Source organism: Salvia miltiorrhiza, chromosome 1, assembly GCF_028751815.1.
Source record: "Salvia miltiorrhiza cultivar Shanhuang (shh) chromosome 1, IMPLAD_Smil_shh, whole genome shotgun sequence".
In the NCBI taxonomy this organism is placed as follows: Eukaryota; Viridiplantae; Streptophyta; class Magnoliopsida; order Lamiales; family Lamiaceae; genus Salvia; species Salvia miltiorrhiza.
This window is the reverse complement of record NC_080387.1, coordinates 72,175,342-72,189,073: the sequence shown is the minus strand read 5'-3', so window position 1 is coordinate 72,189,073 and position 13,732 is coordinate 72,175,342. Positions and strand designations below refer to the sequence as shown.

The 13,732-nt window shown below is 36.8% G+C and overlaps 2 protein-coding genes and 1 pseudogene across 2 annotated transcripts; 1 reads left to right on the top strand and 2 right to left on the bottom strand.

The window, feature by feature from the left end:
• The first annotated feature begins 449 nt into the window (after positions 1 to 449).
• LOC131012631 (7-deoxyloganetic acid glucosyl transferase-like) lies at positions 450 to 2,272 on the top strand (annotated as a pseudogene).
• Positions 2,273 to 3,067: 795 nt separating this feature from the next.
• On the bottom strand, positions 3,068 to 5,318 carry LOC131005907 (7-deoxyloganetic acid glucosyl transferase-like). Its single transcript, XM_057933027.1, has 2 exons — positions 4,634 to 5,318; positions 3,068 to 4,098 (listed from the first exon to the last, which is right to left on the bottom strand). The coding sequence occupies exons 1-2, from the start codon at positions 5,154 to 5,156 to the stop codon at positions 3,179 to 3,181; spliced, it is 1,443 nt and encodes a 480-aa protein (XP_057789010.1). The 5' UTR covers positions 5,157 to 5,318; the 3' UTR covers positions 3,068 to 3,178.
• Positions 5,319 to 8,886: 3,568 nt separating this feature from the next.
• Positions 8,887 to 11,036, bottom strand: LOC131005910 (7-deoxyloganetic acid glucosyl transferase-like). The gene is made up of 2 exons (XM_057933030.1): positions 10,381 to 11,036; positions 8,887 to 9,939 (listed from the first exon to the last, which is right to left on the bottom strand). Exons 1-2 carry the CDS (start codon positions 10,898 to 10,900, stop codon positions 9,020 to 9,022), a joined length of 1,440 nt encoding a protein of 479 aa, XP_057789013.1. The 5' UTR covers positions 10,901 to 11,036; the 3' UTR covers positions 8,887 to 9,019.
• Between the last annotated feature and the right edge of the window lie 2,696 nt (positions 11,037 to 13,732).

Genomic DNA, 13,732 nt, shown 5'->3' with positions numbered 1-13,732 from the left:
ATTTTCTTATAAGCAACACTCATTTATAAAAATAACTCAACTATAATTGTTTATTTTCATTATATATCATTCTAATTTCATATTTTTTCAATTTTCTCTCTAACTAGAAATTCTCTTTCTAGTTTATAAGCTCAATTATCCAAACACTTTGACAACTTATAAAATTTTAAAATACTACTCCCTATGTTTCATGAAGTAAGACCAAGTTCTTTTTGGCACGAGAATTAAGAAATTGACATTTTGTGTGTTAAGTGTGGTAGGTGAAAAAGTAAAAAGGTGAATAAAAAATAATTTTTTGCTATTTTTAAAAACTGGTCTTGCTTCATGGGACAGATCAAAAAGGAAACTTGGTCTTGTTTCATGGGACGGAGGGAGTACATCTTATAACCTCTTAAAATATCTTACAAGCTCCGAAAGCTTATGAACTCTTTAAAATTAGATTAGCCGAACATCCTCATAATTTATTTGGATAAATTTGTGCCTCAAATTCGTTCATCTATAAATAGCAATACTCCGCAATACTCAGAAACAAGAACAAAAATATTTAGCAAGATTTGAATAAGACGAAGATGAGCTCTGAACAAAGAAAAGATCTCCCGCCGCACGTGCTGATTTTCCCTTATCCAATTCAGGGGCATCTCAACTCCATGCTCAATCTCGCGCATCTCTTCTGCTTATTCGACTTCCACGTCACCTTCATCATCTCCGACTTCAACCACCGCCGCCTCCTCGAGCACACCACCGTCCCCGCCGCCTTCGCCCGCTACCCAGGGTTCCAGTTCCGCACTCTCCCCGACGGCCTCCCCGACGACCACCCCCGCGCCGGGGAGAGCGTCGTGGACCTCGTGTTCTCCGTCGAAAAAGTCACCGCGCCCGCTCTTCAAGAAAATGATGCTCCACGAGAATTTCTTGGCCGGCGGCGCCGCCCGTAGACGGGTGACTTGCTTCGTTGCCGATGTTATGCGTTTCGTCCCCGACTTCGCTAGAGAACATGACCTTCCGTTCATCTTCTACCATACTACTAGCGCCGCCTTCTCGTGGCTTTATTTTTGCTCTACTCAGCTGCTTCACGAAATTCCTCTCCGAGGTCAGAAAATGGGATAAAAGGAAAAAAAATTGCAACCAAAAATATATACTCCCTCCATTCCGTTACAAATGTCCCACTTTTCATAATAGAATGTCTTATTACAAATGTCTTATTCATTTTTTTTAATATATTCTAGGAGTATTTTCCAACAACTCACTTTATCAACTTTCTACACATTTCTTAATCTTCGTCCTAAAAAAGTAATGAGACATTTATAATGGGACGGAGGGAGTATTAAATCTCTAATCTCTCTGACGTTTTTGCAGGAAAATCGATGGATGGATTAGTAGAAAGTGTAGCAGGAATGGAAGGTTTTCTCCGGTGGCGTGACCTGCCGAGTCATTACCGTGCCGACGATGTTAACGACCCTATTCTTCAAGGCACAATAGAGCGGCTATCTGTGAAGGAAAGGATCATATTTAACACTTGTGAAGATCTTGAGGGGCCGATAGTTGCAGAGATACAGAAGCATGTGCCGAGAATTTTCTCCATCGGTCCAATCCACGAGCAAATTAAATCCAGATTGACGGAGAAGAAGGCAGAGGTCTCGATCATCCAGGCGAGTCTATGGGCGGAAGACCGGAGCAGCATCAATTGGTTGGATGCGCAGCAGCCTAAATCAGTCATCTATGTGAGCTTTGGGAGTATAACGGTTGTGACGAGAGAGCAAGTGCTAGAGTTCTGGCACGGCTTGCTCAACAGTTCGCAGAGGTTCTTGTGGGTGATGAGGCCGGATTCCATCACCGACAATGAAGGAAATGATCAGGTTTTGGCGGAATTAATGGAACGTAGCAAAGAAAAGGGTTTGTTTGTGGAGTGGGCGCCGCAGGAGAAGGTGCTCAACCACTCTGCGGTGGGGGATTCTTGACTCACAGTGGATGGAACTCGACTCTCGAGAGCATTGTGGCCGGCGTGCCGATGATATGTTGGCCTTATTTCGCTGATCAAACCACTAATAGTAGGTTTGTGAGTGAGGTTTGGAAGATTGGATTGGACATAAAAGATACTTGTGATAGATTGATTATTGAGAAGGCGGTGAGGGATTTGATGGAAGTGAGAAAAGATGAGTTTTTGGAAAGGGCAGAAAATATGGCTAAACTTGTGAAAATGTCTGGTTGTAAAGGTGGTTCGTCGTATACTAATATGGAAGCCCTAGTTCAATATATCAAGTCATTGGTATTTTGATTATGAACTAGTACAATATTGCAAATTCAGGTAGAGTTTGGTTGCTTATATATGCCGATTAATTTATTTGGCTTAAATATGGATTGTTATTGTTTACATTTTTATAGATGTTTTTGTTTGTGTATCGTGAAACCCTTCAAAAAAATTAAAAAGTGCACTGTTGAACAACACGAGTTTGTCTTATCCTAGAAATAAAGCAATAATGCCACTTCTCAATTTTTGTGTTTTTGTAAGATTGCAATTGGTAGCTTAATTTAAGTTACCAATTTTTATTTCTATTTAAGCTTTAGAAATCAAATTTTAAGTAATTTACAAATATTTTTGTTATTTTGTTCTTTAATAGTATAAAAAAATGCTTTCAGCCATTTTAAAAATCCAACAAAACAATATTTTAGCCAATTAAAATAAATACTCTCTGCATCCCACTAAAAGTGACTTGTATTCTATTTTGGGTTGTCCGATCCCACTATAAATGGTCTGTTTTCATAAATGGAAAAAAAAAGCCTTTAATAAAGTGTAGGCCCTAATACTTTTAATAAATTTACACATTATTCTTAATTCATGTATCGAAAAATTTTGAGTCACGTATAGTAGGATAGAAGGAGTAATATTCAACAAGCACAAAGTTTATTGTCCTAATTTTCAAATCAATCTAAGTTACTGTCCTAAAAAACCCTCGAACTCTCATAAACATGCCGATATATACTAGTTACACTATTCAACAAAAAACATGTTAAAGTTGCTAATTCAAATCTCAGAAAAACACAAAAATTGAGAAAGGGCATTCTTGCGCTGTTTTTACAAGCCAAACTTGTTTTATTCAAGACTGCACTTTTTAATTTATTTGTAGTTTTCGAGATATATATACAAACATAAATATTTCTTCACACATTACAATAACAATAATCAAATTATCAATGACTTGATATACTGAACTAGGTCATCCATATTAGTATACGACGAACCACCTTTACTAACAGACTTTTTCACAAGTTTTGCCATATTCTCTGCCTTTTCCAAAAACTCATTTTTTCTCACTTCCATCAAATCTCTCACCACCTTCTCAATAATCAATCTATCACAAGTATCTTTTATGTCCAATCCAATCTTCCAAACCTCACTCACAAACCTACTATTAGTGGTTTGATCAGCAAAATAAGGCCAACATATCATCGGCACGCCGGCCACAATGCTCTCGAGAGTCGAGTTCCATCCACTGTGCGTCAAGAATCCCCCCACTGCGGGGTGGTTGAGAATCTGCTCCTGCGGCGCCCACTCCACAAACAAACCATTTTCTTTACTACTTTCTACTAATTCAGCCAAAACTTGATCATTTCCTTCATTCCCGATGACGGAATCCGGCCTTATCACCCACAAGAATCTCTGCGAGCTGTTGAGCAAGCCGTGCCAGAACTCTAACACTTGCTCTCTCATCATAATTGTAATGCTCCCAAAGCTCACATAGATGACAGATTTAGGGGGCTGCGCATCCAGCCAATCGATGCAGCTCTGGTCTTCCGCCCATAGATTCGCCTTGATGATGGAGACCTCCTCCTTCTTCTCCGTCAGTCTGTATTTAATTTGCTCGTGGATGGGACCGATGGAGAAAATTCTCGTCACATGCTTCTGTATCTCTGCAACTATAGGACTCTCAAGATCTTCACAAGTGTTAAATATGACCCTTTCCTTGGCAGTTACCCTCTCTGTTATTGCTTGAAGAGTAGGGTCGTTTACATCATCAACACGGTAAAAACTCGGAAGGTCGCGCCGCCGGAGAAAACCTTCCATTCCGGGTACACTTTCAACTAATTCATCCATCGAGTTTCCTGCAAAACCGTCAGAGAGACTATAGATTTAGGGTGTGTTTGCTTTGAGGTATAAGGACTGGATAATTAAGCTCCACTTACTACCTCCTCGTTTGCTTTGACGTAATAAAAAATTCGGACAAATGGTATAAATTTTCAAGCAGCGCGTGTTTCCCTTGGGAAAGGGATAATTTTATATCTAAAGGAGGATGGAATACCTTTATACCACCTTATTAGAAATGGATAAATATATTATCATTCAAATCAAACAAGATATAAAAAATATGATCCCCATTTTAAGTGATAAATTTATAACTCATTATATTATCCTGCCATTTAGAGGGATATATAAAAAACAAACACACCCTTAATATATGTATCGGATGCGTAAAAGGAGTAAATAGGTCAGCCAATTTAAAGATCACGCAACGGAGAATTCGAATCTAAGATACATTAACCTCCTACCGCTAGGCCAACACACGTACGCCAACCTTGATAAGGTCTTGATAGCCAACATATATGCTCGAGTAGTTCACATAAGAATTTTGTAACTGACCTCGGAAAGGAATATCTTGAGCTTGAAGCAGCCGAGGAAAGCAAAAATGAGACCAGGAGAAGGCGGCGCTAGCAGTTTGGAAGAGGATGAGCGGAAGCTGATGCTCTCTAGCAAAGTCGGGGGCGCCCAAAGTCATAACATCTGCAACGAAGCAAGTCACGCGTCTACGGGCGGCGCCGCCCAAGAAATTCTCCTGGACCATCATTTTCTTGAAGAGCGGCACCGTGACTTTTTCGATGGAGAATATGAGGTCCTTGGCTCTCTCCCCGGCGCGGGGGTGGTCGTCAGGTAGGCCGTCGGGGAGAGCCCGGAACTCGAACCCCGGGTGGCGGGCGAAAGCGGCGGGGACGGTGTTGTGCTCGAGGAGGCGGCGGTGGTTGAAGTCGGAGATGATGAAGGTGACGTGGAAGTCGAATAAGCAGAAGAGATGCGCGAGATTGAGCATGGGGTTGAGATGCCCCTGAATTGGATAAGGGAAAATCAGCACGTGCGGCGGGAGATCTTGTCCTTGTTCACAGCTCATCTTCGCCTTATCCAAATCTTGCTAAATACTTACTATTTCTGTAAATTCATGCTCTTGTTTCTGAGTATTGCAGGGTATTGCAATTTATAGATGAATGAATTTGAGGCACAAATTTGTCCAAACAGATTATGTTCCACTTTTGATGTTTACAACATTATTCCACTATCAGATTTTTATTAGTTTTAATTAATTTTTAGTTTTTATTTATTACTCCCTCCTCCATGATAACATATACTTCAACTTTTGTTATTTTGGTATGTTAAAAATATCATTTGCACTTCTATTTAATTATATTAATACGGTTTACAAACTCCACTCAGAGCAATACCCACTATATGAGTCGTATCCATAAAGTGTAAACGAATATCGTAGACGGAGGGGGTATATTTTTTGTTTAAGATAATAATTTATTAGGCTTACCAATCCAATTAGATATCATAATTATTTTTATATATATCTTTTTTAATTTTTAAGATAAGGCTACATGCATGATTCTTTAAAATTTCATATATATAGGAGTAAATATTAATTATAAATTTATTATATATTACTCCCTCCGTCCGTAATATCATTTCCACATTGTGGACGGTGCGAGTTTTAAGAAAAGTAGTGGATAGTAGTACATATTAGTGGATATTGTAGAGAGTGGAGTTTGGGTCCCGCTATTGTTGTGAGTAGAAGTTTGTGAACCCTATTTCTATAAATGGAAGTGGAAACGATATCGCGAACGGAGGGAGTAATATTTTTTTTATTGATAATGAATTATTATAAATATAAAAAATTTATGATAAAATACAATAACTATAGGATAGATAATCACATGGACAATTTATGATTATAATAAAATTGAAGATTTGTTTATATACTATATTTTTTCCTTTTATTTTTTTATCTTTTTTATTTTCTACTTTTTTTTAAATTATGAATTCAGCTAATTATAAAATATTAATATGCATGTATATCAAATTAAAGATCATGATAATAAATTTAATTTGATTCAGTAACCACGGCGTCGCTTCGGATTCCGGCTGCATCGACTCCGATCTAGAGAGAGGGAGCAAATACTCTAGAACTCAAGCAATGAGCGGTGACGAAGAAATATGTAGATTAGGGTTTGAGAATAAATGAGGAACAAGTGGAGTGCATCACAAATAAAATCTGCCAAAAGATTTAAGATGTAAAATGGCCTGACTCGGTTAATTTTTAAATGAGGGGAGAGTAATTAAATTAGAAGGTTAATTAGTTGTTTAATTAAGTGGGTTAAAAAGTGGGTGGGATAATTAATGGCAAAGGTAGTAATTTTAACTGAAGAGGGAGGGTAAAATGGTATAAAAAGCATAATGGAGTTTTAATTTATGGACAATTTTTTAAGGGCAAGTAGGACTTTAAATTATGGACGGAGGGAGTATATTTTATGTCAATATTAAATTTAAAAAATAAAAATTATGTATTTATTTAAAGATTGAAACTTAAAAAATTAATTCTCTGTCCTCTCCTTAAATAAGCCCATTTTTAGTTCTTTTTTATTTTTAATTTTCTTTTAACATACTTTTATTCGTCTTACTTATAAAAAATATGAAAAACATTTACCATGCATTATTGTGTCACAAATTGCAATCAATTTCGTCCTAATGTCTTACGGCAATAAATGCAATATTTTTACCCCAAAATTGGTCAACAATTGTTGGTTACATGCTTAATTTATTTATTTATTTATTTATTTTACCATTTTTGTAGTTTTCGCGTTGTCATTTTTATTAATGACTAGGAATTTTATAAACCCTTGTTGCAAACATTTAAAACATGATTTGCAAACATTCAAAACGTAGGAAAAATATAGAGAGTGTCCTAAGCCTAAATCCACCTAATTGATGCCTTGGTCCTCATCTCTGAATTTGCCCGAGTTGTCAAATTCACGCCGTAGTAGCCATGCCTACGCGGCCGTCTTCTTTTCACACAATCGATAGTCGTTGAGCATTATTCGTCCTCAACGACTATCGATTATTGAGGGAATTTGAAGCTTCAGAAATATTATTACCTTAATATTTATTAAAATATAAGATATTTAATATGTGAACTAGGAATATATATATATATATATATATAGGGTGTGGTTCTAGAGAGAACTACATTATTTGTGAGAACGTGAGAACCATCAAATCTAATAATGCATTCACTGTAAAAATTAATACATTCGCTGTTAAAATTAATACACTAAAAAAATAAAATAAAAAATTGCTCCCTTCAAGATTAATTCGAACCCAGGATCTGCATTCATCCAACAAGATGATGTATCCACCATAGATCTTGATGATCGAATGACTGAAAATGGTTCTCCGTTCTTTTTTTATTTAGTGGTTCTTTCTTGAACTTCTCTCTCTCTCTCTCTCTCTATATATATATATATATATATATATATATATATAATGCATAATGAATAAGCCGCCAGTATATAGTGTTGAATAATAATATTAAAAAATTGGTAAAATTTTTGTTCCCCTCAGATAATTAATATAGTTTTTAATGTTTGCAAATCATATTTTTAATGTTGGCAACAAGGGTTTATAAAATTCATAGTCATTTTAATAAAAATGAAAACACGAAAACGACAAAATGGTAAAAATAATTGTATATGGTCTTTCAGCATATTTTTTTAACTAAAAGATCACGATTTTATCTGCTATCACAATTTTGAAATCTATGATTACGATTTTTCACAAAAATCCTAGTTTCTTTGAGTGTATAGCCTTCATAAAAATCCTTATTTTTTTAGTGTAATCTATTAACATTTTATTATTAAAATAAGATTTTATTGCAAAATCAAAAAAGGAGAAGAAGCATAAGAAACCCGTAAAAACACAGAGCGCAAGGGTCTAGGCCGTTAGGCCTTGTTAAACCTCAACATGGAGAAAAAGAGTGTTTATAAAAAAAAAAAAAAAACCTAAGCACTTCTCATAAAAAAAAAACTAAGCAAAAGCAAGGTAAAAGATGCGAGAACAAAATGTCGAGCTTCTGACTAACCATCACCCGGAATCTATTAGCATTTTATGTATGTTTGGTTTCATCGACTCGTCAACGTTAAATGAGCCCGATGTGTGTATTGGTTAGTTAGAATTGAGTTTCTCTAGAATATAATGTAATATACACAATGGTAGTGTATATGTAGAGGTCCCACAAGCCAACAATTGTTGACCAAATTTGGGGTAAAAGTTATTGCATTTATTACCATAAAAAATTGGGACGAAATTGGTTGCAATTTGTGACACAATAATGCATGGTAAATGTTTTTCATATTTTTTTATAAGTAAGAAAAACACAATAAAATATGTTAAAAGAAAATTAAAAATAAAAAAGTACTAAAAATGGGCTTATTTAAGGAGTGGACAGAGAATGAATTTTTAAGTTTCAATCTTTAAATTTGGGGTAAAAGTTATTACCACTATTGAATGGAATTTGCTGGTAAAAAAAGAGCTAGAGGTGGGAATTAAATATTTTACTTTAAAGTCATTGTGTTTGTGTCAGAAATCTTATAAATTTCTGCAAGACAAAAGTTACTTAAAAGAATGATTCTATCAAAAAATATCTATAAATTTATTTTCATAGAAAAATTTAAATTGCAATTGCAGATTTGTAAAGGCTATCATCATAAACATGCCGATATAAACTAGTTACACTATTCAACAAAAAACATGTTAAAGTTGCCAATTGAAATCTCAGAAAAACACAAAAATTGAGAAAGGGCTTTCTTGCGCTGTTTTTACAACAAGCCAAACTTGTTTTATTCAACACTGCACCTTTTAATTTATTTGCAGTTTTCAGGATATACAAACAAAAACATTCTTTAAAAATTACAATGACAATAATCAAATTATCAATGACTTGATATATTGAACCAGGTTATCCATATTAGTATACGACGAACCACCTTTACTAACAGATTTTTTTACAAGCTTAGTCATATTCTCTGCCTTTTTCAAAAACTCATCTTTTCTCACTTCCATCAAATCCCTCACTGCCTTCTCAATAATCAATCTATCACAAGTATCTTTGATGTCCAATCCAATCTTCCAAACCTCACTCGCCAACCTACTATTAATGGTTTGATCGGCAAAATAAGGCCAACATATCATTGGCACACCGGCCACAATGCTCTCGAGAGTCGAGTTCCATCCACTATGTGTCAGAAAACCGCCCACCGCAGGGTGGTTGAGCACCTTTTCCTGCGGTGCCCACTCCACCAACAAACCCTTTTCTTTACTACTTTCCATTAATTCCTCCAAAACTTGAAAATTTCCTTCATTCCCGATGATGGAATCCGGCCTTATCACCCACAAGAATCTCTGCGAACTGTTGAGCAAACCGTGCCAGAACTCTAACACTTGCTCTCTCGTCATAAGTGTTATGCTCCCGAAGCTCACATAGATGACAGATTTAGGTGGTTGCGCATCCAGCCAATCGATGCACCTCTGGTCTTCCGCCCATAGATTCGCCTTGATGATCGAGACCTCCGCCTTCTTCTCCGTCAGTCTGGATTTAATTTGCTCGTGGATTGGACCGATGGAGAAAATTCTCGGCACATGCTTCTGTATCTCTGCAACTATCGGCCCATCAAGATCTTCACAAGTGTTAAATATGACCATTTCCTTCGCAGTTAGCCTCTCTGTTACTGCTTGAAGAATAGGGTCGCTTACATCGTCAACACGGTAATAACTCGGAAGGTCGCGCCGCCGGAGAAAACCTTTCATTCCGGGTACACTTTCAACTATTTCATCCATCGATTTTCCTGCAAAACCGCCAGAGAGTCTATAAATTTAGGGTGTGTTTGCTTTGAGGTATAAGGAATGAATAATTTTCATTTACCACCTTATACCTCGTTTGCTTTAACGTAACAAAAAATTCGGACATATGGTATAAATTTTCCCTTTTCCCTTGGGAAAGGGATAAATTTATATCTAAAGGATGATGGAATTCTTTTATACCACCTTATTAGAAATGGATAAATATATTATCATTCAAATCAAACAAGATATAAAAAATATGATCATCATTTTAAATGATAAATTTATAACTCATTTTATTATCCTGCCATTTAGAGGGATATATAAATAGGTCAGCCAATTTAAAGACCACGCAACCGAGTATTCGAACCCAAGATACATTAACTTCCTATCGCTAGGCCAACACACTGCACGTACACAACCTTGATAAGGTCTTTGTAACTGACCTCGGAAAGGAATATCTTGAGCTTGAAGCAGCTGAGGAAAGCAAAAATGAGACCAGGAGAAGGAGGCACTAGCAGTCTGGAAGAGGATGAGCGGAAGCTGATGCTCTCTAGCAAAGTCGGGGGCGAAGCTCATAACATCTGCAACGAAGCAAGTCACGCGTCTACGGGCGGCGCCGCCCAAGAAATTCTCCTGGACCATCATTTTCTTGAAGAGCGGCACCGTGACTTTTTCCATGGAGAACATGAAGTCCTTGATTCCCTCCCCGGCGCGGGGGTGGTCGTCAGGTAGGCCGTCGGGGAGAGCCCGGAACTCGAACCCCGGGTAGCGGGCGAAGGCATCGAGGACGGTGCTGTGGTCGAGGAGGCGGCGGTGGTTGAAGTCGGAGATGATGAAGGTGACGTGGAAGTCGGATAAGCAGAAGAGATGCGCGAGATTGAGCATGGAGTTGAGATGCGCCTGAAATGGATAAGGGAAAATCAGCACGTGCGGCGGGAGATCTTGTCCTTGTTCACACCTCATCTTCGCCTTATTAAATACTTACTATTTCTGTAAATTCTGCTCTTGTTTCTGAGTATTGCAGAGTACTGCAATTTATAGATAGATGAATGAATTTGAGGCACAAACTTGTCCAAATAGATTACGTTTCACTTTTGATGTTCACTTTTGTCATTTTGATACGCCAACAATATCATTTGCACTTCCATTTATACTAGTGCATTCCACAAACGCCACTTACAATAATATTCACCATTATCAATTACTCCCTCCGTCCCACTTCAAATGTCTCATTTTCTATTTTGAGTTGTCCCACTCAAAATGTCTCATTTCCTTTTTTGGCAATACACTCTTTCTCTTTATACTTAATATTTAAATAATTTTCATCAACTCACTTTATCTACTGTACACATTTCTTAATCTTCGTGTCCAAAAGAAAATAGACATTTGGAGCGGGACGGAGAGAGTAATATCCATCACTTTCTTAAAATATGTGCCGTCCATAAAATGTAAAAGGTTAATTGCCGGAAAAACCATATACTTTTTCGAAATTTGGTTTTTTCCCACGACAAAAAAAAACCTGAACAGAAATCCATGAATTGAACAATTTATTGCATTTTTCCCCCGCGTCTATTTTCCGGCGATCTCCGATGGAGGTCCGATCCAACGTGGCTGCCACCTAACCATAATTTTCCACCTCACCCTAACACCTAATTTTCCACCTCACCTCAACCCAAAACCCTCACAGCAGCCCTAAGCATCGAAAATTCTCCATCTTCTTGCCACGGCCTCGGCGAATTTGAGGATGTGCTTGGTGATCCCGCAGGTGAGGCCGCGGAAAAGGGTCTCCGGAATGGTGGGGTGGGCCGGGAAGATGGAATCCAAGAGATTCTGCTCGGCCGGAAACTGGTCCTTGGCGAAGGTGGTGAATTCGGATGAGATCGGAGGTGATGTCGGCGTCGTCGGCGGTGTATTCCTCCAGCAGCACCTTCAATTCCCCCCTCCAAATACGACATGGCGCGCTGCACCACTTGTAATCGGATGCCAAATTGGCCAGCGAATTCGACAGCGACGTCACGCGATCCACGTCGTCCAGGAACCACGCCGCGTCTTCCTCTCTCAGGCGCCTCCATTTCACGTGGTTCTCCATCGAATCGTAGCCGTCCATTTTCTCCTCCACGAGCATCAGGAATTTCTCCATGACGATGGGCGCGGCGTCGCCGCCCGACTCCAGCGACGAGATGTAGCGGTCGATTTCATTGGAGATTGTGGGGAGATCGGGCATTTCTGGGGGTGGCTCCTCTTCTTTGTCGTCCATGGGCGTTGAAGATTTTCTAATTCAACTGTCAAAAAATCATGAAACGACGTCGTTTAATTGCCGGCGATGACACGCTGGAATTCCGATTGCCACCTCGGATTCAATTTCGCCGGAAAATAGACGCGGGGAAAAAATGCAATAAATTGTTCAATTCATGGATTTCTGTTCAGGTTTTTTTTGTCGTGGGAAAAAACCAAATTTCGAAAAAGTATATGGTTTTTCCGGCAATTAACCCAAATGTAAATATAACAATTTGTGATTAAATACAATAACTATAGGATAGTTAATCACATGGACAAATTCGCTCCTACAAATAACCCGAATGCCTCATCGTCGAATATCTATAATATATTTAAAATGCAACTTTTAATTTGAAAAAATAAATAAATTCATCATAATATTAAATGACAATGTTATGATTATTATAAAATTGAAGATTTGTTTATATACTATTTTTTTATCTTTTTTATTTTCTACTTTTTTCTATTTAAAATTGTGAAATTCAGCTAATTATAAAATATTAATATGCATATATATCAAATTAAAGATCATGATAATAAATTTAATTTGATATATTTTATGTAAATATTAAATTTAAACTATAAAATTTATATTTATTTAAAGATTGAAACTTAAAAAACTAATTCTCTGTCCACTCCTTAAATAAGCCCATTTTTAGTACTTTTTTATTTTTAATTTTCTTTTAACATGTTTTATTTTTCTTACTTATAAAAAAAATGAAAAACATTTACCATGCGTTATTGTGTCATAAATTGCAATCAATTTCGTCCCAATGTCTTATGGTTAATTATGGCAATAAATGCAATATTTTTACCCCAAATTTGGTCAACAATTGTTGGTTACATGCTTAATTTATTTATTTATTTATTTTACCATTTTTGTAGTTTTCGCGTTGTCATTTTTATTAATGACTAGGAATTTTGTAAACCTTTGTTGCAAACATTTAAAACATGATTTGCAAACATTAAAAACTTAGGAAAAATATAGAGAGTGTCCTAAGCCTAAATCCACCTAATTGATGCCTTGGTCCTCATCTCTGAATTTGCCTGAGTTGTCAAATTCACGCCGTAGTAGCCATGCCCACGCCGCCGTCTTCTTTTCACACAATCGATAGTCGTTGAGCATTATTCGTCCTCAATGACTATCGATTATTGAGGGGAAACTTTTGAAGCTTAAAAAATATTATTACCTTAATATTTATTAAAATATAAGATATTTAATATGTGAACTAAGAATTTATATATAGAGAGGGCTAAAATAAAAACAGTTTTTTTTTTGTATAAAATAGGAACTATTCTCACCCATTGATTATTCTAGATCCTATGGCCTGATTTAATCCTAATTTTCAGCCTACTTATACACGGTCCAAAATGAAAGAGGATATTGTGGTCATTTTAAATATTCATAAACGGTTACCATAATTTGACATATCATTTCCATATCAAAACAAATCTTTATACCTTAAATCTTGTAAGCATATTTGTTATTATTAAATTTTAACTACATTTGGTATATAC